Source organism: Drosophila yakuba, chromosome 2R, assembly GCF_016746365.2.
Source record: "Drosophila yakuba strain Tai18E2 chromosome 2R, Prin_Dyak_Tai18E2_2.1, whole genome shotgun sequence".
Classification (NCBI taxonomy): Eukaryota; Metazoa; Arthropoda; class Insecta; order Diptera; family Drosophilidae; genus Drosophila; species Drosophila yakuba.
The window spans coordinates 3560548-3587492 of record NC_052528.2 but is presented as its reverse complement, the minus strand read 5'-3'; the positions used below and the strand labels follow the sequence as shown (position 1 = coordinate 3587492).

General features: G+C 35.1%; 1 protein-coding gene across 2 annotated transcripts; it reads left to right on the top strand.

Moving 5' to 3' along the window:
- Nucleotides 1–1402: 1402 nt before the first annotated feature.
- Nucleotides 1403–20155, top strand: LOC6529205 (adenylate cyclase type 3). 2 transcript variants are annotated; one of them, XM_015196741.3, is made up of 18 exons: nt 1403–1552; nt 2480–2886; nt 4758–4947; nt 5179–5374; nt 5431–5549; nt 5820–5931; nt 6824–6951; nt 7125–7283; nt 7400–7538; nt 11721–11983; nt 12128–12491; nt 13311–13596; nt 13652–13724; nt 13831–13906; nt 13961–14186; nt 14677–14759; nt 17497–17952; nt 18780–20155. In XM_015196741.3, the coding sequence occupies exons 2-18, from the start codon at nt 2598–2600 to the stop codon at nt 19008–19010; spliced, it is 3390 nt and encodes a 1129-aa protein (XP_015052227.1). In that variant the 5' UTR covers nt 1403–1552; nt 2480–2597; the 3' UTR covers nt 19011–20155. The 2 variants fall into 2 exon arrangements, with proteins under 2 accessions (XP_015052227.1, XP_002090212.1); XM_002090176.4 differs by having other exon boundaries at nt 5065–5374.
- The last annotated feature ends 6790 nt before the right edge of the window (nt 20156–26945 follow it).

Sequence of the window (26945 nt, the reverse complement as noted above, 5' to 3'; positions counted from 1 at the left end):
GGTAGTGTTTGTATATTACATTTTTTTTACAGAAGTTAACAACAATAATAATAATAAAAATAATGAACAATTCAGCAACCGCCTTGTTTAACTCCCGTTTAGCATGAGATTACTGAATTTGGAAAAGTAGGGTTAAGTCCTAAAAACAGTGTAAACAGTGTAATTTTAAATTTCAATAATCAGAACAAGAATTGAATAAGCTACAACATGAGGTACATTTCATTGATGGAGTCTGCTGGACTCACTTTAAATCTTTATTCAAAGTTAACGCTTTGGTTCCACAGATATTAGAACTTATTTAACGGCAGAAAAACTTAACGTAGCAAATAGTTGGTTTTTGTACACACAACAGCTGTTTCTTACAGCTGATTTCTTTGTTGTGGCGCTATCTATTAAAATTTTTATTATGCAGCACTAAAGATTGGTCAATAATACTTTAAATTACACTTACACTTTAAATTATTTTAATATTCCGACTTTCAGAAAATGGGCTTTGGCCAGAAAAAGGAGTTAAATTTCCCAAAGTGTATCGCCTATAATATATTTTTTACTCGTAGAATAAAACGGCATACTAGATTCGTTAAAATATGTAACAGTTAAAAGCAAACGATTTCGAGTGCAGTGTGTGCATGCATATGTATGTGTACATATACCGTGAGCATCGTCTCTGCCGGACTTATCATAAAATTATAATTACTTATATTGTAATATTTATACATACTACGAAATTGTTAAATTTACCTTCCTTCTACTAACGGTTTAAGAAGTTAACTATTATTAGAATGTACCACAGCATCGCGCCTACTCTACCAGTGCCTTTATGTGCAAAAAAATATTGAAATGTAAAAAATTAAAATAATTTACGCATTTTCTATATGAAGAGTTTTATTTGAAAGAAAAATTTAAAAATACCTAATTTTACCAGAATTCTTAAATTGTAGTACTTAGAGAAAATATATAAATATATAGCATGAAGCAATATATAGCAATATATGAATTCTCTATAAAATTCTTCGGTCATCAATCAAATTGTACATTCACTAATGTATAAGGAGTATAACGTATGTAAATATCTCTTACTCATGTTTGTATGCTATGTTCAGTGCAATAGCTGTTTACCCCGGCACACTCTCAACCACCAGCTGCAACCTTTTTAGTGCCAGCTGCATTCCTGTTTTTTTTTTTCAACTGTTGGTTGCTTATTGGCGGAAGACCTTTATTATTAACTTTATGATCTTCCCAGTAATATTCTGACTACGCTATTGTGCAAAGGGTCTCTTATCAAGCTAGCCCAGCTGTACCGTTATCACTGGATTGCTCCGTTCGCATGCGCAGAGATGAGCTTTTAGGCGAAAAAGCTTGTTCTTACTCGACCTCTGAGCGGTTAAACACGAAATAACGAAGGTCCTTGCTTCTGAGGCTAAAATCGACATTCAGTCAAGTTTGTCGGGCGGCTTAGTCCAGTCGGAGGAAATTACTCGGTGTCTATGGTGTAAATTTCACAGCAGGAAAACTGAACACAACGAAAAAGGAAATAATCATCGAAGAAAACGTATGTTAAAGAAGCAGTAAAGGCGGAAAAACGGCAGAATATCTAGGACTAAAAGACGGGACTTATATGTTAGTTTATAAAATTGAAAATTAAAACCAAACGAGTGCTCGTTACATTAGGAAAGGGTACACATATTCACGCGCTTCTATACAAACAAACTCAAATAGTATTAAAGAAGCCTTGAGCAACTGAGCCTAACCCACACATGTATGCGCATACCTAGACATAAAACGGATTTTCCTCATGAAAAAGGAAGAGAGGTGTGTTACTTAGTTTGTCAGTGGAACATTCGGCAATGGGAAAATGAAAAGGTAGTCATACGAAGAGAAAGTGGCAGAGGGGAAGTGAGCAGCGAGAGAGCAGAAAAAATTCTCTTATATCTGTTACCATAATGTCTACTTGGTTTTCGAATGCTGCAAACTAAACATTTTTATAAAAAGATCAATGGATAAATGGTCTTATGCTAAAACAATTTAAATTTGCTATTCAAATATGAACCCCAATTTTCTGTAATCGAAACCACGTAAAAAAATATAATTGTTACATTACTAAGGTGCAAAACGATTATTGGCAACACTTTTTATTTGTTATGTTTATGTTTTTTATGTTGTGAATAAACGGTTACATTTTATCCAAGCGCAAAAAATGTATTCTTGAATACCAATCACTGTGCGGTACGCATATTGGCCGATAAATATACACTTACGTGCTGTTTCATTTGTACAACCACGTATGTACATATGTAATATATTCACCGCTCCCGCTCAAGGACATTTCCGCTGTGCATTTTGCTTGTACACATTAATTTGAGTGGGCGGCAAGGCGCGACTATGCACCGCTAAGTGTCAAGATTATTTGCTTATACTTTGTCCTTGTATTTGGGCAGTATTAGACTGGCAGTGCTTCTATTTATCTTACATTTTTTAGGTCCTTGTCACATCATAAGCAAATAAGCCAAGGACATGGTTTCGCTTTATTAATAAAATACAAATACCAAAGACGGTCGCCGAACAACGAATAGCCTCCAAGGAACTAGACAGAAGAGATGGAAGCAAATTTGGAGAACGGTCAGATGACGACCGCCTCGACAAGCAAATCGCACTCCTTGCGTCAGGCAACATCCCGTCGGCGGCAAAACGACAGTGAGGTGGCCGGAGGAGTGGGAATCACCGGTGGCGGAGTCGTCATTTTGCCGCAGCACGTGCTCAACGAACTCTACCACAACTACTCCCTCAAACAACGCCGCAGTGGATTGAAGTGGTTTGTCTTTGCCGCCGTGTTGTTTAACATATGGACCATCGGGATACCCTGGGATCAGGCGGCACCTACGAGAGGTGAGCTTGGAATAGAGATTAATTGTTTTACATTCGTATAGCTCATATCTTTTAATATAAGTAAGACAAACTTTTAAAATGATCACAAACGTGTATTAATCAAATCGGCTAAAAAGGTAATTCTTAAAGTCTTAAAACAAGACGATCGCAGTTGGAATCAATTTAATTATTTCAATTATGTTTATACATGTATGTACATATGTATATACAGTAGAATCCGGTTATAACGACTCCGCTTATAGCGTCAGTCCGGTTGTTGCAACGGAAACTCGATGGCTTAGTTGGTGCCCATACAAAGTTATATGGATGGACCTCCGGTACGTCTCTGCTTTTAGCGACAAACCGTTTATACCGACGAGATTTTTCTTAATTCAACCGGATTTTGCAACGTGCCAAACAAAAAATGCAGCAAAATAATGCCAACAAATATAAGCATCAAACGACTCTGTTAGAAATGTATGTAAAATCCTGTGACCGATGTCACAAAAATGTTTACAGCGTGCGTGTGCAGACCTTATGCCTATATTCCATGAGATGTCCCGTTATATTTCTAGTTTTTTCTGCTTTTTCCTTATGAAAAACCATGTTATTTAATTAAATTTATTAAATTTTTTGTTTAATTAAAAAATTAATTTGTTTTATGTTAAAACATATTAAAAACATAGCAACCATAGAATATACAAAAAAAAAATTTCGTTTCCACCTTTCTATTAGTGCGTCTTCCGGGTATAACGACGTACAATCCTCGGTCCCTTGAAAGTCGCTATTCTACGCTACATACATATACATATACACTTTGTTGTTATACCCCTTACTAGTAAAGTAAAAGGGTTTACTAGATTCCGACCATATGAAGTATATATACCGCAAGTTTGTTTAGTGATTTTGTCACGCCCACTCTAACGTCCACAAACAGCGCAAAACTGCCACGCCCACAATTTTAAAAACTTTTGATATTTAAAAAAATGTTTTTAGTCTTGTAAAATTCTATCAAAACGGTTTGCCACAAACCTTCTTTTTAACTTTTGTAAGTCTTGTAAATTTCTATCGATTTGCCAAAAATCTTTTTATCATGCCCACAAACCGCCCAAAATTTGCCACGTTCACACTTCTGAAATTTTTTTAAAAATATTTTACACTTTTTATTAGTCTTGTAAATTTATATCGATGCGCAAAGAAATGTTTTGCCCACTCTAGCGCTCACAAACCGCTCAGAACTGCCACGCCCAAACTTTTAAAAAATGTTTTGATCTTTTTTTTTGTAAATATCTTTAGATTTGCCCGAAAAAATTGTAGCCACGTCCAATTTAACGCCTACAAAACGACAAAATCTGTTATGCCTTTTCTGTTATACTGTTATACTTTTGAAAAATGTTTTTTTTTATTTTTCTATTAGTCTTGTAGCTTTTCTCGATTTACGAAAAATCTTTTTGCCACGCCCACTCAAAAACTCACAAACAGCCAAAAATTGTCAATGTAGAATTTTCTCCTTTCCACTTGCACTAGCTGAGTAACGGGTATCTGATAGTAGGGAAACTCGACTATAGCGTTCTTTATTGTTTTTAGATTATTACTTTTTACTTTTATATATGTACATATAGAAATATTCTGTTGGTAAGAAGTCTAAAACAGATACTGATAACAAAGGTTAATTTATTCTTTGAATAAAAAAAGTTATACCCGTTACCCAAGAAAGGTAAATTATGTTATACCATAGGTAATGGAAGATTCTGATACCCAAGAAAGAATATATGCAAGTTTATTTTTAAAAAGGATTAATACAGTCGATCTAGCCATCTTCATATCTATGGACTACGCATTAAAGATTGTTTTCAAAATAATTACTTTCTCATATTATTTCCGTATTCTAGTGGTCAACTGTTGTATGCTGGTTGCTTACTTGGCATTGATATCGCTCCTTCACATTGGACGACGTTCTGATCGACCGGCACTAAGGCGCTTCCACCACATACTCCTGATTATTGTACCACGGGCACTGTGGCTATTAAGCATTGTACATTTTACCGTCTATGTTATTCTGCAACCTAGTTTTTCTCCAAGGTGAGTTAGATTGTTAAAATGTTTACTGGAGTAGTGTCCTTCATAAAGTATATTTTGTAATTCTTGAAAGACAATAAAGTGTTCATACTTTCAATTTCTTCAACGCTCATATTTAAGGGACCTTCTTGGCTGGGCCATCCTTTTAAACTTCTTGGTTTATGTGACGCTGCCATTACAGCTGATTTTCCTTGGTCTGTCGATTGGATGTATCACATATTTTATTTGTCTTAGTCTGCCTCTTGGTTATTCTCACTGGGACTCGCTGCTCTCAAACCAGTTAGCGGCTAATGCGATTTTAATAGCCACGGCAGCGCTGATAGGCCTTTTGTACTACTTTATGGGTGAGGCGAAACAGAAACGAGCCTTCCTCGAAGCCAAAAAGAGCCTTGAAGTAAAAATGGTCATAGAGGAACAGTCGGCCGAGCAGGTTAGCATTCTGTTTTACTGACTCTGGTTACGAGATATAATGTTTTTAATTATTAGGAGCGCCTGCTCTTATCTGTGCTGCCCAAGCACGTGGCTATCAAGATGCGAGAAGATTTGGGATCATCCAGTTCCGAGGCTTTTAAAAAAATCTACATGAGTCGGCACGAGAATGTAAGGTACGCTTTATTTCGATTGAGTCTTTATGCTGTAAAATTTAAAAATAATTTTTTGATTTAATACAGAGTTTTCTTAATATATAATAAAAATAATCGCTAATAAAAAAAATAAAATATTTTCCTAATACTCTTTTATCGAAAGTATATTCTGCTTCCAATATTTACTTACATTACTTAGGCTCCTTTTTTATTTTAAGCAGCATATTTATATTACACTTTATCTGTGAATAAATTCCAAAATACTTTTCCTATTTTTTTTTTACAAACAAGCATTCTATATGCGGATATTGTTGGTTTTACCGCCATCTCCTCCACGTATAGTGCCCAAGATTTGGTAAAAATGCTTAACGAGCTCTTTGCTCGTTTCGATAGGCTTGCCGAGGTAATTTTGTATCCTAAATTTCTCTTTCATTGAATTTTTTTGTTTTAGTTTACAATTAGACACTCATTTTCCTATACCGATTATAGTATAAATTGTATTCTATTGATGATTCTATTAATTTAAATACCTTTTTATTATTTATTGCTTCATAATGATCGTGGTCTTTCTAAGCCAGGGATTTGCTTCAGAATATCATATTTCAGTGCAAAGTTTTCTATTCTTAAATTGTATTATCAAAACACTTAAGGGATACATTTACATATGTCGCAGCTCACAACGAATGGTCTGTACATTAATTAACAAGAGAGAACTATCAGATTCTTTAAAATTCTCTTGGCAGAACTGGGCAAGTAAATTAGGAAACGGAAAAAAAAAGATCACAACATATCTTCTCAGGTAGTTGTCTCTACTACTACTACTATGATTAAAAAATAAGGTAAATTTTAATTTTCCGCGTTAACCGATTCAGGAAAACTTTTTTTCTTAGGTTGGTATTTTTTTAGGTTTCGCTTGTCTTTCTCAAGTACAAAAAGAGCTTTCGGCGATTTGTGCGATGTCCAATTTTGTTAAGCAAAGAAGTGCTATTTAATTTTGCTTGCGGAAAGATGAATCGGTTTACGCGGGAAGTTTAAATTAAAAATACTTCCATCTCTTTACAGGAAGTTAGGGTAGCGGAAATATGAAATTCGAGGTATTCGACGATATCATTCGCTCTTGTTCTATATTATACTTGTTATCTGGATTGCTCAAACTGTATAAGTTTGTTTTTAAGAAGTTTTATTTACATTGATGTACCAAACATTTGTATTAAAATTTGCCCATTTTTGCAATATTGACTTTATTGAAAGTGTTGGTTGTAAATATCAACTAAATCACAATTACCCTACTCTAGAAATATCAACAATTGCGCATTAAGATTCTTGGTGATTGCTATTATTGCATTAGCGGTGCCCCTGATGAGCGTCCAGATCACGCCGTCATGTGCGTGCACATGGGACTCTCCATGGTGAAGGCCATTAAGTAAGTAGCGGTTGTAGATATTTCTCTGGGGAACAGCTTGAAAAGCGAAAGGTGCCGTCAAATCAACGTTTGTTCAATTATTAATAATGGCACTGAACCACGTACGTTCCGTTTGCTAGTTCCTCTTCCTAGACACACTTTCTGCGACCACTTATCACTCCCTGTGCTTGCAGGTATGTGCAGCAGAAGGCCAACTCACCTGTTGATATGCGAGTGGGCATTCACACTGGAGCCGTTCTTGCCGGTATTCTCGGCCAGCGGCAGTGGCAGTTTGACGTTTACTCAAAGGACGTAGAGCTGGCTAATAAAATGGAATCGAGCGGAAAGGCAGGGTAAGTCCTACATACTTGCAGGCATGTTACTTCCTCTGCTGCATAATTGATAACAGCCATTGATCCGGCTTTCAATCGCCTATTTATTTTTACTTCTTTTTTCTTTTACTTCTTAGTCGCGTTCACATTTCGGACAAAACGCTTGCATTTCTAAACGGCGAGTTCGAAGTAGAACCCGCCTTTGGGGAGAAACGGGAGGAGCTGTTGCGTATTGCTGGATTAAAGACGTATTTTATTACCAAAGTAGTTAAGGCGGTGAGTTTGAAAAATCATAAAATTTTTGACAGAATTAAAAACTCATAGAGATTTATGCTGTTAAAAAATTACCACTTAGTCTGTCGTATTGATATTCTAAAGCTTTAAAAATGTTCCCCGTCGATCACAATTTTATAAGCAAAAATTAATTTTACACTCAAATTTAAAAATTTCACTAGATATACAATTTACCAAAAGTGTGGGGGTGGTCATTGCTGATTTCAAATGTGTGGGAGTGGCAACATCAGTTAACTAACTTGAGCTTCGTCTGTCTCTGAAATCTGCATGCCCAATCTTAACTTTTAGGCTTTTATAGTTTATAGCTATAAATATAGTTATAGATCTTGATTATATGGACGGACAGACGGACATAGTCAGATCGGCTCGGCTATTTATCTCTCTAGTATACCCTTTGACTAAAGTATGTACAATAAAGTATTTAGGTGTTCATTTAAATAAAAAAAAATTTTTTTTTTAGTTCATTATACCAGAGTCACTTATTAACTAATTATAATAAATTATTCTTATGTTTTGACAAGCCCTACAAATCTACGGAGCTTTACATGTTTGCTTATCGATAACTAAAACTTCCTATCGTGTAATGGCTTGTGTCTTGGGAGAATTTTTACTCTGATGATTTTGGGGAGTAAAGCTTTTCAAAAGATGTCACATCCCTTAATTTTACATTTTAGGTTGTCATCAAGCGATTATTTCTGGGTGCTACTTGATTTTTAATGTCTTCTATTTAATTGTTTTTCTTTTTTCTGATGACTTTCTTACATTCTTTATTTTTAATGTGAAAAATATATTCCTAAAGATTACAAAATTTTAATTAATTTGCATAATTATTTCTTTTATATTTGTGTTAAAGTTGAACCAATAAACTTTTGTTCTTGTTAAATATTACGTTTCTGTATTGTTAAATATTATTTGATATTGAAAACTCTTTCAACTGCTGTGCAATTAATTTTTTTTTTTTTATAATTTTGTTATTTTCAATAAAAATCTCTTAATTGTTACAATTTTGATTGAGGTTTTCCCGTTATAATTATATTAGGCTTAATGTACTCCATGAAAAATGTATTATGATATTTTTGGAAAGTTGAAGTGGGTGCTTCGTGGTTGATTACACTAACTTGGCCTTTGATAATATTCTTTGTTTGTGTATTTAAATAATAATTATTGTGTATAATTATTGTGCCGTCTATATATTCATTAATAATTTGTCCGTTATTGTCGGGGTAGAGGTAATAAGAAAAGTTGTCTCTTTAATTGTGTTTGTGGGTATGTGAGACATTAGGAAATTTCGTTGGTAGCGGTTTTATACCCGGGAGAAGTTAAATTTGTATAGTTAACGTTAAATTAAATATTTCTGGTCGTTTTATTTGTGAACCCATTTCAACCTCTTCGATATATTCAGTAAAATTTTCAATATTAAATATTAAAAGTGATATATTGAGTGGGTATTGATCATTATTCATTATTGATTATTCATTATCTATCATAATTATTTGATCATATCATCATTATATACATATACACTAGTCCATATCTTTAATGGTGCCAAAAATGGTGGGCGTGGCACCAAAAAACGATCTAGTTTATTTTTTTTGCATACATTCTGGACCATATCTATGCGTATCTTAAAAACTGTGGGCGTGGCACCGCCCCTTATATTTATATAACTTATTTTCGTAAAGGCTTTCTCTAATTTCGTACGATTTTTTCTAATCTAAGCAAAGAACAACTGATTTCGTGATAGTGTTTGTATACTTAATTATTTTACAGAAGTTAAAAACAATAATAATATTAAAAATAAAAAAAAAAATCAGCAACCGCCTTGCATTACTCCCTCTTGCATGCGTTTACTCTGAATTTGAAAATTCAGTCTTCAAATCTATAATTTCTCCCAAAATCGTAAAATGCGTAATTATACCCGTTACTCGTTAGTAAAAGGGTATACTATATTCGTTGAAAAGTATGTAACAGAAGCGTTTCCGACCAAATAAAGTATATATATTCTTGATCAGGATCAATATCCGAGTCGATCTGGCCTTGTCCGTCCAAATTGTAAATTTCTCTCGATTTTCCAAAAAATGTGCTGAAATTTCTCCTTCTCAATTCCACTAGCTGAGTAACGGGTATCAGATATTCGGGAATCTCGACTATAGCGTTCTCTCTTGCTTTAATTACATTTATATGTACAAGAATTAGATAGCTACGTTTGTTTTCTGTACGCGCAACAGCTGTATTTAACAGCTGATTTCTTTGTTGTGGCGCAATCTATTTACATTTTTAGTATGCAGCACTAAAGAATGGTCGATTATGAATGGGTACATTTAATATTATTCTAAAAATCCGACTTTCAGAAAACGGCTTTTCGCCAGAAAAAGTTTGAACGTAAAGATCTCAGGAACTATAAAATCCCAAAACTGCCACGCCCACACTTTTAAAAAATGTTTTGATATTTTTTCATTATACTTTTATTCATTTTTTTGAATTTCTATCAATTTCCAAAAAAAAATGTTGCTACGCCCACTATAACGCCCACTAGCTGTCCAAAACTGCCACGCCCACAATTTTAAAAATGTTTTTATATTTTTTCATTTTTGTATTAATCTTTTAAATTTCACAATTTTAAAAATTTAAATTTATATCGACTTGCAAAAAAATGTTTGCCACGCCAATTGTCTTCTACCAGAAGCACGCTCACATACACACTATCTCATTTATTAATAAAACAATTGTTTTTACTCACACAAGCTCTCAACTTTACGCGAACCGAAAGTGAGCAATTTTGGCCGTCACCAAAAAAGTGGCTGCATAGTGCAAAACCAACGTGTATGCCTGTTACGCATCTTGTTATTCGACTGTCTGTCTGTCCGCCTGAAACGGCCATGCCCACACTTTAAAAAGGTTTTGATATTTGTTCACATTTTTTTCGCCTTGTAAATTTCTTTCGATTTGCCAAAAAACCTTTTTTCACGCCCACTCCAACGCTCACAAACCGCTTAAAACTGTCATTCGTTGAAAAGTATGTAACAGGCAGAATGAAGGGTTTCCGACCATATAAAGTATATATATTCTTGATCAGGACCAATAGCCGAGTCGATCTGGCCATGTCCGTCTGTCCGTCCGTCTGTCCGTCTGTCTGTCCGTATGAACGTCGAGATCTCAGGAACTACAAAAGCTAGAAAGTTGAGATTAAGCATACAGACTCCAGGGACATAGAAGCAGCGCAAGTTTGTCGATTCATGTTGCCACGCCCACTCTAACGCCCACAAACCGCCCAAAACTGCCACGCCCACACTTTTGAAAAATGTTTTGACATTTTTTCATTTTTGTATTAGTCTTGTAATTTTCTATCGATTTACCAAAAAAACTTTTTGCCACGCCCACTCTATCGCCCTCAAACCGCCCAAAGCTGCTATGCCCACACTTTTGAAAAATGTTTTGATATTTTGTCATTTTTATATTGGTCTTGTAAATTTCTATCGATTTGCCAAAAAACTTTCTGCCACGCCCACTATAACGCCTACAAACTGCCTTCTCTCTTCCACTAGCTGAGTAACGGGTATTAGATAGTCGGGGAACTCGACTATAGCGTTCTCTCAAAACTAATACAAAAATGAAAAAATATTAAAACATTTTTCAAAAGTGTGGGCGTGGCAGTTTTGGGCGGTTTGTAGGCGTTAGAGTGGGCGTGGCAACATAAATTGACAAACTTGCACTGCGTCTATGTCTCTGGAGTCTGTATGCTTAATCTCAACTTTCTAGCTTTTGTAGTTCCTGAGATCACAGCGTTCATACGGACGGACAGACAGGCGGACAGACGGACATGGTCATATCGACTCGGCTATTGGTCCTGATCAAGAATATATATACTTTATATAGTCGGAAACGCTTCCTTCTGCCTGTTATATACTTTCCAACGAATCTAGTATACCCTTTTACTCTACAAGTAACGGGTATAAAAATAACAGAGAAAGTTGCTGAGGCAGATTCCGTTTGCCTACTATTGGCGTTCACAAAAGGTAAACAAAGGGTACATTTTTGTGACCGGATTGGGAATCTGTGATTAAGAATATTTATAGAATTCCATTTATGTTTTTTATGTAACAACGATTTATAAATCAATTGTAGTACTTTGAAATTTATAATAATTAAATGAGTCTCTTTCAGTTTGCATCTCCATGTGCCAAAAAAATAAATGAAACCCAGGACCAAATCTCACACCCCAGTACTAATGAATCGACAAACGATATTATATCAGATGAAGATGACAACGTTGCCACAATGGACCACGAAGAGCTCCTGGCGCAGAATTCTTTATCCAATGGACACCAAATAGTGACTACACTGACTGCAGATGAAGAGGAGCAGGTAAAATTGGAGAACTTCAAACAACGATTGAAAGATGAACTGGTAACTCGCGACGGACATGAGTAAGTAAATATAAAGCTTTGTAATATACTATATAGTTAAATAAATTAATTTGACTGTAATCTATCAGTCGAAATATGTTTAAGAAACAAAGTATTATTATTATGTACACCTTTAAAAATACTAAAAAATTAATTTTTTTCTAGAAACCTAACCAAGGACACTAACATATTTTTGCGCTTTAAAAACCCGCAACTGGAGCAATTGTATGCCGTATATAGAGAACCGTATAGTTCACTTCCGCTTCTTGCCGCTCTTCTGGTGCAGTGCATTGATGTGTTATACTCATACTTGGTTCTGCCGAGATCTACTCTCCACTTTATCAACATAGCAGCGCCGTTGGTACCGATCGCCATGCTGGTAGTGATCAGCCTTGCAGAGAGCTTTAGCGGCATGCTGCCCAAGTTTTTTGTAGACGTGAGCAAGCGCTTCAATGACATAACCTTTGTTCGCGAGCTGGCCGCCATAATTATTGCACTCACAATTGGCTTCAGTAACGTTATCGACATGGTTAGTTTGTGTTTTTGTCAAAAATGATTTTGCATTCAAATATTGGAATGCAAATCCTTTAAAAGTGTCAATATAATTTTACAATACGTGTTACGCAATAAATAAGACTGTTCTAATGTACATGTATATGTATATATCCTTGATCACCGTTGTCACCGGAGTAAAGTGTTCTACTTTTCTTCTTTTTATCCACTTCTTTAATGTTTCGTGGTGTAGCACTTTCTTTTAATTGTAGAGTAAGATGGAAATTTTTTACTTGGACCACTATATCAAATTGCAGCCAGTCGAAAACAATATAGAATATCCCATTTACATGGCTTGCAATCTCAAGAAAATTACATTTACTTTCAATACCTTTATAAAGCACCCGTTATGTTTTTGACGTATACGTTGTTACTTACGTATAAGTAAAATAAATTCAAATTTCCAACATAGCATTTTTTAAAAGTTTGGGGGTGACAGTTTTTTTCAGTTTGTGGGCGATAACGTGTCGAAGTATTAAAAAAAAACTTGTGATGCACCTACAGTAGAATCTGTATACTTGATCACTTGAATGCTTTTGGGTACTAAAGTTTCTACAATAATGTCGGTAAAATGTGGGTACTTTAGTTTCTGAAATAATGTTGAAATAAACTGACAGACAGAAAAACAGATTGGCTCGTAATCCTGATCAAGAATATTACTCCCCGTATATTTCGTATTTTTATTTGATTTACATATTTGGTAAAATATTAAGAAAGTCCATGAAAATGTTTAACATCAAAGAGTTATTGCTGGGGCGTGCTGTCGTTCATACATTGATTACCATTTCCTTAACAGTTCTTTTTCGTCACTTTCGTGCGTACCGAGCATATTGTGAGTGAAAGCGAGTTTAATGTAACGGCCAGCCAAGATAGAGATATAAACGTGGAGATGGAGGGGATTATCACAGCAGAGCACTTACTTCCTGCATCGTTTGTGGAACAAATGCGCGACGCTGTGCCCCCGGAACGAGTTCTATATCCGTCCTACTTAAGTAACTTTGGAGTACTTATATTAATTGCGATCGCCGTGATTGCCCAACTTACTCATCTTACAAAGATTTTGCTGCTATTGTCCATTGCAGGTAACTGTAATTAATTCACAGCACTGACGTCTTAATAAAGTACTCTTTTTTTAAGCTTTGCATTGCTATTTCAATATATTCATCATGCAGGATCTTTATGCTCTAGAGGATGATTTCGAAAATCAACCGTAAGTTAAGTCACGTTTTGATAAAGATGCTTTGTTAAAAAGCTGATAAAAAAAAATTAAGTTGTTTTTCTAATAAATTTTGTTCTCTTATACTAAACATAATTAGTATTATATCTACGCGATATGCCGCTTCAGGACTTCTGCTAGTGGCTGCTCTGGCGTTAAGCACCTTGGCAAGACACGTGAGTGCAGTATAAAGTTAGGCGCCTGATATAAAAAATAATTGCAACTTATAGATGGACCATGAGGATAGGGTAATTTTCAAATGGAAAACCGAGGTCGCCGAGCAAAAGGAGACTGCAAACGACATGCGGCAGCGAAACGAGGCTTTGGTCTACAATGTCTTACCCGTCCATGTGGCAGAGCACTTCATGAAGAACACAAAACGCTCTCATGATGATCTTTATTCCCAGAGCTATGCTGAGGTGGGCGTATTATTCGCCAGCATGCCAAACTTTTCTGGTAATATTAAACCAATATACCATATATAAACAATTAAACTTCGTGAGTTTGTACCAGTGTACACACAATGCCTTGCAATGCATTTGAACTGAGGCATGTTGGTCGCAACTTAGTTGAGCCAAATTGTATTATATTAACTTTGTGACTATAAAATGTAATAAATTAAAGATCCTTGGACAAAAAAATATGTTTTGTCACAGGACAAACATTCATTTTTTTAATACATTAAATTTAAAGTCATAATCGGATTAGTTATATTTTCAAATGTTTATTCTACTAATCTCACTAGCTGAGTACCGGATATCTGATGGTCAAGAAAATCGACTACGGGATGCTTCTTGTTTTTGTTTGATTAAATAACTGCGATAACTCCATTTATTATATGAACCACACTTATTTAAAAACGCATTGTCTGAATCTTATAGCAGATGCTGTGTACACAACCGGCAATTAATGACGAGGAAAATAACTATCGACGTTCATTTTTCAGATTTCTATTCCGAAGAAACAGTAAACAACCAGGGTTTGGAGTGTTTACGTTTTCTCAATGAGGTTATCTCAGATTTTGATGCTGTAAGTAGTTTTTTTCTTTTTTCCATTTTTTTTATACCCGTTACTCGTAGAGTAAAAGGGTATACTAGATTCGTTGAAAAGTATGTAACAGGCAGAAGGAAGGGTTTCCGACCATATAAAGTATATATATTCTTGATCGGGATCATGTTCGTATTTCCGTCTGTCTGTCCGTCCGTATGAACGCTGTGATCTCAGGAACTACAAAAGCTACAAAGTTGAGATTAAGCATACAGACTCCAGAGACATAGACGCAGCGCAAGTTTGTCGATTCATGTTGCCACGCCCACTCTAACGCCCATAAACCGCCCAAAACTGCCACGCCCACACTTTTGAAAAATGTTTTGATATTTTTTCATTTTTATATTGGTCTTGTAAATTTCTATCGATTTGCCAAAAAACTTTTTGCCACGCCCACTCTAACGCCCACAAACCGCGAAAAACTGTGTTTAAGACTCTCCTTCTCCCTTCCACTAACTGAGTAACGGGTATCAGATAGTCGGGGAACTCGACTATAGCGTTCTCTCTTGTTTTATTCTATCTAAGGGGTGTTTTTTTCTAGAGGTATTCAACTTTATATTGCAATAAAACAACGATAGATAATTCCATTGACACGAATTTTATTTATCTGAAAAATAATCGTGTGGTATTACATTTTATATAATTTCTGGCCTATAACCGTGGAAGCTGCTTCAGATGTGGTCCAATCTGGACGTCCAATTTTCGATGACTTTTTCCAATATTTGTGGCCGGAGCACGGTGAATGTTGACTTCCAAATAGTTAAGCCTTTGTGGCTTTTACGCATAGACCAATCTTTTCATAGTTCCACAGAAAGTAGTCTATCGGAGTTAAATCACAAGATCTGGGAAGCAAATTCTTGTGCTCGATATCGGGTGGACTTATCCGGGTCTCCCTCAATGCTACTCTCTACAGCAGCAATTGTTTCTTTTATACGCACCGTACAGCGTCTCTGGGGATGCGAGTTATCAATAACAGAAATGTGGTGCAATAATGATCCTGGTTAATTGAATTAACTGCTCTGGTGGAAGATTTAGTCGACGCTATCGCGGACGTAGTGCGCGATACGTATTCCGCAAAGAACCATTATTTTCGAAAAAACATTGCACTATTTTCATCTAAACCTTGAAAAAACACAATTAAGTATATATGTAACTCGGAACGCGGCGGATAGGAGCAATAATATAATATAAATTTGATATAATAATATAAAAAATTTGAAATAAATGTTTTATATGGCCAACCAGTTCCTATTGAATATATTTTATATTTATATTTTTATTATATTTTAAGAGGTAGACAAAGGAAATTTATTATTTCTAAACGCATCTTCGTTGTTTTGACCATTTCGCTTTTAATTTGATAATCATCGAACGACTATATCATATAGATGTACATGTCATAGGAACAATCGGAAAATTTATTTAGATAATAGGAAGGTAATCTTAGTTTCGTGGTTTTTATACCCGTTCCCCGTAGAGTAAAAGGGTATACTAGATTTTTTTGCAAATCGATAGAAATTTACATGACTAATACAAAAATGAAAAAATATCAAAACATTTTTCAAAAGTGTGGGCATGGCAGCTTTGGGCGGTTTGTGGGCGTTAGAGTGGGCGTGGAAAAAAGTTTTTTGGCAAATCGAAAGAAATTTAGAATACCAATACAAAAATGAAAAAATATTAAAACATTTTTCAAAAGTGTGGGCGGTTTGTGGGCGTTAGAGTGGGCATGGCAACGTGAATCGACAAAATTTGGCTGCGTCTATGCCTCTGGAGTCTGCATGCTGAATTTCTAGCTTTTATAGTTCCTGAAATCCTGAGATGTCGACGTTCATACGGACAGCCAGATCGACTCGGCTATTGATCCTGATCAAGAATATATATACTTTATGTGGTCGGAAACGCTTCCTTCTGCCTTTTACATACTTTTCAACGAATCTTGTATACCCTTTTACTCTACGAGTAACGGGTATAAAAATAATAGAAAATGTTATAAAGGATTAATAGTTTCGATGTATTTTATTATACCTAAATTGGGTTATTTTTTTTGTACCCTTTTACTCTAAGAGTAAAAGTATGTAAAAGGCAGAAGGAAGCGTTTCTGACCATATAAAGTATATATATTCTGATCAGGATCAATAGCGGAGTCGATCTAGTCATGTCCGTCCGTCCTTATGAACGTCGAGATCTTATGAACTTAAAAATTGAGATTAAGTATGCAGATTGTAGATACGTAGACGCAGCGCAAGTTGGTGAACCCATGTTGCCATCTCCACTCTGCCACCCACAAACGGGCCAAAACTGCTACACTCACACTTTTGAAAAATGTTTTGATATTTTTTCAGTTTTGTATTAGTCTTCTAAATTTCTATTTGCTTACCACGCCCAATCTAACACCCAGAAACCGCCCAAAACTACCACTTCCAAACTTTTAAAACATTTAAACAATTTATTTATTTAAGGTTGTTAATCCCTGTTTTATCAATATGCCTGGAAATTTTTAAAATTTCCCATTCGCACTTCCATTAGCTGAGTAACGGGTACTGAGTCGGGGAACTCGACTTTAGCATTCTCTCTTATTTCCAATATAATTGCTGAAAGGTTTTTCAGGCATGCCCAAGCTTGCGTCCTTTTTTGTTAAATATTGAGTTATAACAAATGATATTAATATTAAGAAATCAAAAGACTTAGAGAAATTCTACTTAAAAAAACTCTTTTCTAGTTGTTAGAGCTGCCCCAATTCCAAGACATCATCAAAATAAAAACTATTGGTTCCACATATATGGCTGCAAGTGGGATAAATCAGCAGAGGACTCTCAGAAATGACGCCCCCATTACAGAAAGGTGGTCTCACCTAGCGATTTTGGTAGAGTTTGCATTGGAACTGAAACACGCCTTGCATGGCATCAACGAGCAGTCGTTCAATCACTTCGTTCTCAAGATGGGGATCAATCATGGACCGATCACGGCTGGCGTTATTGGCGCACGTAAACCTCATTACGACATCTGGGGTAATACAGTGAATGTGGCATCGCGAATGGAGAGCACAGGAAAGGCGGGCGCCATTCAGGTCACAGAGGATACCTGCAATATTTTACAGCCCTTTGGTTACAAATTCCTTCAGCGTGGTCTGGTAGCTGTCAAAGGAAAGGGACAGTTGATGACATTTTATCTGCAGGTAAGGGTTATGTATTTTCTTAAAGCCAGATTTCTTAAAGATGCGTGTGAAAACATCGCATAAACTAATTTTCGAACCCAGCTTCTGTCTTTAACTCACAACTCCTTTTAACATTTTGCTGGTGGGCAATTGCTATTTCGTTATCGTATTAGATATTGATATGTTAGTGTGTCATGGAGGCTTGTCATGGAATACTAAATAAATTACTGCAAAAATATAAATCAATAACATAAAAGTCAAAACGGCCGAGCTTGTCGGCATAAGTGACAGACATGAGTACCAACATAACGCCACAAAAAACGAAATTCGATTATACCTAACCCGCAAAAGTTCAAACTTCCCAATACTTTTTACACACACCATAAATTATTTATCAATAGGATCAATAGCCATGTCGAACTGGTCATGTCCGTCTGCCCAAATGAACGTCTCGATCTCAGGAACTATAAAAGCAAGAACGTTGACATTAAGCATGCAGCATCCAGAGCATTGCCACGCCCCAAACTACCCAATACTGCTAAGCCCACTCTTTTAAAAGGTTTTATATTCTTTCAGTATTAGTCTTGTAAATTTCTATAGATTAGAAACAAAAAATTTGTTCACGTCCACCAGCTTCCCAAAACTGCCACGCCCAATCATTTGGAAAACTTTTAATTTTATTTTTCCCCTACTGATATTCCAGATAATGTGGAAGTTTCTTGCTTGCACTTCCATTAGCTGAATATGGGGTAGCTAATAGTCGGGGAACTCGACTATAGCATTCTGTATTGTTTTAATGGACGCAATTTTATAAAATCCTAATTCATTATATTCTATTCGTTTTAAAGGGTAAGTCCCAGACGAGTGCTGAACCGGTGCCCCCGGGCGCAGTTCAGCTTAATGGGCAAGATTCTTTTGCTCCAGAATCCACAAGTGAACTGGAGGTCTCAGACATTAAGATGCCCCTGCTGAAGATGAATGTGCCAGAGCAATCGGTGGGAATCAACCAAGATCAGAGCTTCAGAAAGGACAGTGATGGCCAAGAGAGGCTGGGGGAATTTCAGTCTTTGCTAGAATAATTAGCTTGTAATTTTAATGAACATGATTCTGTATAAACGTGTAACCAGAGTGATGTATGTATGGTCGTGTTAAACAACAAACGTTACCTATTTTAAAGAAATTATTTTTTCAATAAATTTGCTTCTGCCTCAGTATTCGTGTGATATTCCATACCAGATGATTAAAAAAATAATAAACAAAATTCGAAATTTGTTAAAATAATATATTTGCTTTCCAAAAGTTGGCAAACTGTGTACCTAAGACAAGCAACAAATTTCTATCTGCTAAGTGTATTTCAGTACGTCTAAGTATTTTAAGTTTTTCTAAACCATTATTTTGTTAAAAAAAAGTGTAATTTTTAAATATCTGTTATATTTAAGAGCTCCACTTCGCTTTGCAGCTAAGTGATGTGTAAATTTGCATCTCAATGTGTAAAATATAAATAACCTCATTATAGTTAATTCCTATATAAGTATCATTATATTTATAGAATATATTAGTTGAGTGTCCAATCCCACCACATACGACGAAAACACACGTGTCAGTCCAAATTGAGAACAAAATATAATATAATTAATTAGTTACATTAATTAAATATAAAGATGAAATGGAAATCAAACAAAAAAAATATTATCCTTAGAGTACGTTCTTGGGCAACATCAACTAACATTATACCTTCTTAAATATAGAAATATTTAAATTAAAACGAACTTATTAGCATTGCATGCTTGTTAAAACATTTCAACGAATTAGCAAAGCAACCACAAACGAACTTACTTAGTAAAAGTTACAAACCAAAGTTACAAGGATCTTGATCTAATCTCTTATGACTGCATTTCTCCATCAGGTTTTTGAACTCCATTATCTAAGATATTCTTTGATAGCTTGAGGCAAGACAATCAAGATAAAATACCACCATGAAATGATTGGCTTAGCTCGAAATTCCACTGGTTAAAAAACACTATTTTTTTACCCGTTTCAAAAACATACTATTTTAATGGTTTAGTATATTGTGGCGTTGCATTGTGTTGCTTTTTTCATCAAACTTTAAAATTAAATATGGTTTTGTTTTATTAATGAATAATAAACTCTAATATTACCGAATTAAAACTTACCGAAACGAATAGCAAATTATAGCGAAATAAATAAAATTATTTAAGCCAAAGACTTATATTTTTCTGGATGCCTGTGCAATAACAAATTCAGGTATTTCGCAATATTCTTTCTTTTTTTTTGTTTTTTTTCTTGAGGTATACAACTTTAAATTGCAATAAAACAACGATAGATTATTCCATTGAAATGAATTTTATTTATCTGAAAGATAATCGAGTGGTATTACATTTTATATTATTTCTGGCACATAACCGTGGCGGCTGCTTCAGATGTGGTCCAATCTGGACGTCCAATTTTTGATGACTTTTTCCAATATTTGTGGCCGGAGCACGGTGAATGTTGACTTCCAAATAGTTAAGCCTTTGTGGCTTTTACGCATAGACCAATCTTTACATAGTTTCACAGAAAGTAGTCTATCGGAGTTAAATCACAAGATCTGGGAAGCAAATTCTTGTGCTCGATACCGGGTCTCCCTCAATGCTACTCTCTACAGCAGCAATTGTTTCTTTTATACGCACCGTACAGCGTCTCTGGGGATGCGAGTTATCAATAACAGAAATGTGGTGCAATAATGATCCTGGTTAATTGAATTAACTGCTCTGGTGGAAGATTTAGTCGACGCTATCGCGGACGTAGTGCGCGATACGTATTCCGCAAAGAACCATTATTTTCAAAAAACATTGCACTATTTTCATCTAAACCTTGAAAAAACACAATTAAGTATATATGTAACTCGGAACGCGGCGGATAGGAGCAATAATATAATATAAATTTGATATAATAATATAAAAAATTTGAAATAAATGTTTTATATGGCCAACCAGTTTCTATTGAATATATTTTATATTATAAATTTTATTGAACATATTTTAAGAGGTAGACAAAGGAAATTTATTATTTCTAAACGTATCTTCGTTGTTTTGACCTTTTCGCTTTCAATTTGATAATCACCGAACGACTATATCATATAGATGTAGATGTCATAGGAACAATTATTTAGAAAATAGAAAGGAAATCTTAGTTTCGTGGTTTTTATACCCGTTACTCGTAGAGTAAAAGGGTATACTAGATTCGTTGAAAAGTATGTAACAGGCAGAAGAAAGCGTTTCCGACCATAAAATGTAAATCGATGAACAAATGATGTTAATGTGCTTAATAATAGCAATGGTATTAAAAGAAATCATTACTATTTCATTTATAGCTGACTGCAAAGCTCTTCGCTCTTCTACTCTTCGGCCGGGGCAAATGCATCGTAAGAAACATTAAATTTGTGAAGTGCAGAGACTAATTGTGTGGATAAAGGGGACGGGTCAAAGCAAAAAGATCTAACAATAAGAGAACTATCGCAACTTTGTTTCGTAAGATAGGATTTTACTTGAGGTCAAATCTCCAGGTGATTCTATTCGACCCTCTTAAAATTTTTTTTATAGTTGGTAGTTTTAGAATTGCATGTGTTCAAGATAAAAGATGATGCAAAGACACATAGACTTGGAAAAAAAGGCTGATGCCAAAGAATTACTTTAATAGTGAAAGATGCAAAATCTTGGCGTAATCGATTATTTTTTGGCATTGAAGTACTTGATTAACGTGGCGCCTGATAGTCAACATTCCGGAATGCCGCTGATAATTCATGGGCATTCGTTGCAGGAGTGGTCCTCTTCGTGGCTGGATATTAACGTTGTCGTTGGCGGACTTGAAGAGTAGGGCATCTATCAAAACGTTCTTTTGTTGTTGTTATTAACGTTATCTGCATCGCGTCTTGAATAGTGTTCTAAAGATAAAAGATTTTTTTTTATTGATTTAATCCATAGGTATCTTGCCTCAGAATATCGTGCCAATGTTTCAAAAGCTAATACTCGAATTTGTGTAAGAGTCTCGAAACCATATTTTTCACAATCTACGTCTAGCAATTATTTTAAAGAGCATAAATAATGGTTCTATATACACCAACGATTTTAAAAATAAAACATTTTAAGTCGCCGGACCAAGCCCTATCCTTTAAAAATCACGTATATAATTGCATATACATTTAAGTCAGCTGTGGGCTCATTAGTTTGTAAGCTATAGAATTTTGTTATTGTGAAGAAAATGCAGAATAAAGAATTTCGCGAGTTGATAAAATACTGCTGTATAAGAGAAAAAAATATTTGATGAAATGATGCAAAAATTGAGTTTTTGGACACTGCTCCACAAAAATCCACCATCAAAGACTGTTATGCTAAGTTGAGTCGTGATTTTTTTAATACTTTTAAATCACAAGATTTAATGTGTTTTTTAAATACGTTTTTTGGCAAATTGATAGAAATTTACAAGACCAATACAAAAATGAAAAAATATCAAACTATTTGTTTTTTAAGTGTAGGCGTGACAGCTTTGTGTGGTTTGTGGGCGTTAGAGGGGGCGTGGCAACATGAATCGACAAATTTGCGCTGCTTCTATGTGTCTGGAGTCTGTATGCTTAATCTCAACTTTCTAGCTTTTGCAGTTCCTGAGATCCCGACGTTCATACGGACGGACAGACGGACATGGCCAGATCGACTCGGCTATTGATCCTGATCGAGAATACATACATATATATAGTTTATATGGTCGGAAACGCTTCCTTCTGCCTGTTACATACTTTTCAACGAATCTAGTATACCCTTTTACTCTACGGGTAACGGGTATAATGACATGTTGCAGCCGAATATCAGTTTCGACATTTTACGCTGCTGCAGGTTTCGGAAAACAATAGCCGCGACAAGTCAAATATGGATGATTGAAAAAATTTATATTAAACATCTGCGAATCAGTCGTTGATGAAATTAAAAAAAAAACAGAGATTTTTTAAAGTACCTGAAGAAATATTTGCCTAAATGTAACCGAATGATAACAAGGTTTAAAATTAAGAACTCAAATTGGCTGTCAAATAAACTTGTTATATCCTTGCATGAACCATCTCCTCATAAAAAGAGAAGACCAACGCTAGGCTATGCTGAGGCTGGTTCACGCCAAAAATATAAATTAGAGAGCGATCTTTCAGCCATGACCGGCGGTTTCCATACAAGGTTGTCCAAGCAAATCCATTCCCCACCCCGAATGAAACTGTGTTGCCGGGCCTGCTTGCAGCGGATACAAATTTTTCAACTCAGCAGAAACATACTGCTTCTGTTTCTGCAATGATGTCTAACGAGAGTGATTTGGTTAATGCATAAAAAATAATCATATTCCTCTAAGCCCTGAAGAAGCATTGGAGTTTTTGCTGAAAAACTGACATACCAAACAGCAGTATATCAATATTCATCATTTAAATAAAGCTCGTGGCTGCGATATTTTCTCTTCATATTCAGGGGTTCAAAAAGTTAAGGACGACTTGCAGGCGAATTTAAATAGAAATTCGTGAAAATTACTGGTGAAAGAATATTGGACCCGCAAAAAGAGGTTATATCTCAAATGTTTCGTGTTGGCCACAGCTTATATTATATAAGCAAAATTTTAGATCAGAACCTGCCTCCCAAGCTCTATACTTTTGGTCAGCACTCCAATACCTTTAAAATTAATAGATAAAAATCAGCAAATTATTTGGAATAACAGATCTCCACAACCTGTAAGGTTCTGCAGGCCTCTTAAAATCTAGTATGCAAAGGATACGATTTTTTGAGTTGAGTACTGAACGTATCCTATAGGCTCCAAATTCAAAAGTGGCGCATAGCACAAGCATACAAAATCAAAATAATGTTTCGGAAAAAGACATTAAAAAAATAAAGTGGACATAAATGGCAGTTCCAAGAATAATAATTATGGAAACACGGCTAGAAGAGCATTTCGGAATTACCAATTATTTTTATCAATCACAAACTTTGATCAAAACATTTTATACAATTTTAATATACATAGTTTTAATCACTAGTTTATGTGAACATTGCGTTGATTTTGAGAAATTCAAGATATTTTGTAAAAAAACATTTTTGCTATATGTAAATACGTATCCTTGGTATCCGATGTCGCCGACGGTTCATAAAATATTAGTACGCGGTTGGATGTTTAGGAGAAAATGCTTCAGAAGCAAGGATCAAACACTATAAAAACGATAGGAAATGGCCATAAAATAGCTGATTAAACAATATGGCTGATTATTTTTATAGAGCTATGGATTCCTCTGATCCATACATATCAAGCTTAAGTTTAAATGAAAGGCAAAAAAATTTAAAAAAATAACTCTGCCGGCAGATGCAGGGTTGGCGACAAAGTTTCATTTGGAGTGGGGAATGGATTTGCTTGGACAAACACTGGACAGTAAGCCTCCTGATCCAAGGTATGAATTGCCTTCACGAACCACCTTGAGAAATGTTTTGATGGCAAATGCATACAATTAAAAGAAGTCTAATACCAGCAAACAAAAACTTCGTTTTTGATATTACAAACGATTGTTTTGCTGACTTTAAGCGGAAAAACGTCCAATTTCAGATTCAACAAGAGGGAACGCTACAGTCGAGTTCCCCGACTATCAGATACCCGTTACTTTTCAACACTGACAGTTTTGGGCGGTTTGTGGGCGTTAGAGTGGGCGTGGCAGCATGAAACTACAAACTAACGCTGAGTCAATGTCTCTGGAGTCTGTATGCTTAATATCAACTTTCTAGCTTTTGTAGTTCCTGAGATCTCAAAGTTCTTACGGCCGGACAGACGGACGGAAATACGAACATGATCCCGATCAAGAATATATATACTTTATATGGTCAGAAATGCTTCCTTCTGCCTGTTACATACTTTTCAACGAATCTAGTATAACACTTTACTCTACGAGCAGCGGGTATAAAAACGATACTTATGTTAATAATCTGTCAGGGGTCTTATGGCAGCGAAGCTATCATTTTCGAAACCCGAAAAGTTGAGTTTGCGGACATTTTACGATAACAAATGCGGGTCGATTTCCATACCATTCGCGATACTTTTTTAATATTATTTACGGGACGAATTTGGTATCTTTTGCGATACGTTTATAATATTATTTACGGGACCTTTTTTTGTATCTTTTGCGATACTTTTATAATATTTTTCACAAAACGGATTTGTATCATTTGCGATACTTTCGTAATATAAAAATACTACAAAATACTGAAAATGTTCTAAAAAATAGTAATTTTTTTATTATATTTACTAATAATAACAAATTTATAAATTATAGAATAGTTTTTATTTTTTTTATTTTTGGTTTTCGCCGCCCCAGCAAGTTTATTAATTCTGTAAAAATAAATTGTTAAATTTTAATTATTGCAAACAACGTACATTATACCCTACCAGAATGTTTTTAATCCTCAGCTGACGGCTGTAGGGCTGCCAAAGTTAGAGAGGCTCAGGTTCAGAGTCATCGATATTCCGGTTGTTAGTGGTATTCCACACTATCTCTTAGTCATGAAAACTACACTCCAGACTAAGGTAGGTCGAATGTCAGGGGGTCAATAAAAGATTGGTCGCCGATGAAAATCGTACAGTGACACGAATGATCACATTTTTAGACCCTCGCTTTAAAGAAGAGGGAATCCATTGTTGGAATCCATTTATTTCCTCCTAAGGAGTTAAATCGCCAGAGGAGGCGATCAATGCTCAAACAAAATCTTCTACATCCTCAAGCCCGCCAACACCAGAATCCACAGCAGAGTCCAACCTGTTATTCAGTTTTTTACAAGCCAACAAAAATCAAAAAATTCAGAGCGGTCGCGTGGAGGCCATACTAGCTCTGCGACAATATTTGAATGCTACTAATTTGGAGCCTATACAAAACCCTTTAGATTATTGGAGTTCTAATTTCGTCTTTCAACACCACACCACATTCAAAACATGCATTATGAAATTCTTCTGCGTACCGGCCACCACTATTGGAAGTGAGAGGATGTTTAGCAAGGCAGGACTTGTGAGCAAAAACGACAGGATACCTTAATTTTAGTATACAGCTTTATTCTTTTTTTTTTGTTTGAGAAAAACTCGATGTTATTTTTATTTTCGTTTAAATGGAATTGTTATTTCATTAAAATTATTGTGTTGGACGAGAGATAGTTTTAAGTTTAATTTTGATTATCAAGAAATAAAAACAGGAAACTGTGGATCTCAAATAAAGCCAAATTTTTTAAAATAACTTTTAACCATTTTGATTTGGTTATGGAATAGATTTATAATTTTAAATAGGCAAAAATATATTAAAAATAACACCCTACAAAATTTCAATGTATCGATACATCGATGTTTTTGTCTAAAAATCATGAAATCATCGATGTAGGTAAACATCGATGTTTTTCCAGCTCTTTAAGAGGTGATCACCGAAACTGAGGTATATTTAAGGCAACAGAAAAATCGTACTAATTAAAATTCTATCGATATATTGGAGGGTCGCTGTACCAAAGACATAAGAATAATTAGAATAATTATTATAATGTCTTTGTCCCCCCCTATGGGGGGAACTATGTATAGTAAAAACAAACAATTTTGCCAAAAAAATATTTTTTACTATGGTAGGCCGGGGATTTTTCAATTGACCTGTTAAGTACTTTAAAAGTTTGGTAAATTTCAGTTACCTTGGGCTTAAATGATATTTTCTTTGATTTCTTAGCCTTTCTTAACTTTTTTTTTATAATTTAACGTGTAAAGTTTTTGTTTTCCGCACATCTAGGCACTCAAAGGCTTGGACCTTTAAAACTCGATTCGCTCTAAATTATAACTTTTTTCTAAATTAAGCCTATACTTCTTAGAACCCAAAAATATATTTAATAATAAAAATATATATTCAGATAATCGTCAAGCAGATAATCGAATTTATAATCGGGTTTGAGCAAAATTACTCACATACGTATAAGCAACCGATGAAA

What these genes read in the sequence shown, in the direction of transcription:
- LOC6529205 (XM_002090176.4), top strand. Translation starts at nt 2,598, where the DNA reads ATGGAAGCAAATTTGGAGAACGGTCAGATGACGACCGCCTCGACAAGC. An exon ending in GTTTCGATAGGCTTGCCGAG is followed by an intron (nt 5,932 to 6,823) that starts GTAATTTTGTAT and finishes ACCCTACTCTAG; the next exon opens with AAATATCAACAATTGCGCAT. An exon ending in TTATCTCAGATTTTGATGCT is followed by an intron (nt 14,760 to 17,496) that starts GTAAGTAGTTTT and finishes ACTCTTTTCTAG; the next exon opens with TTGTTAGAGCTGCCCCAATT.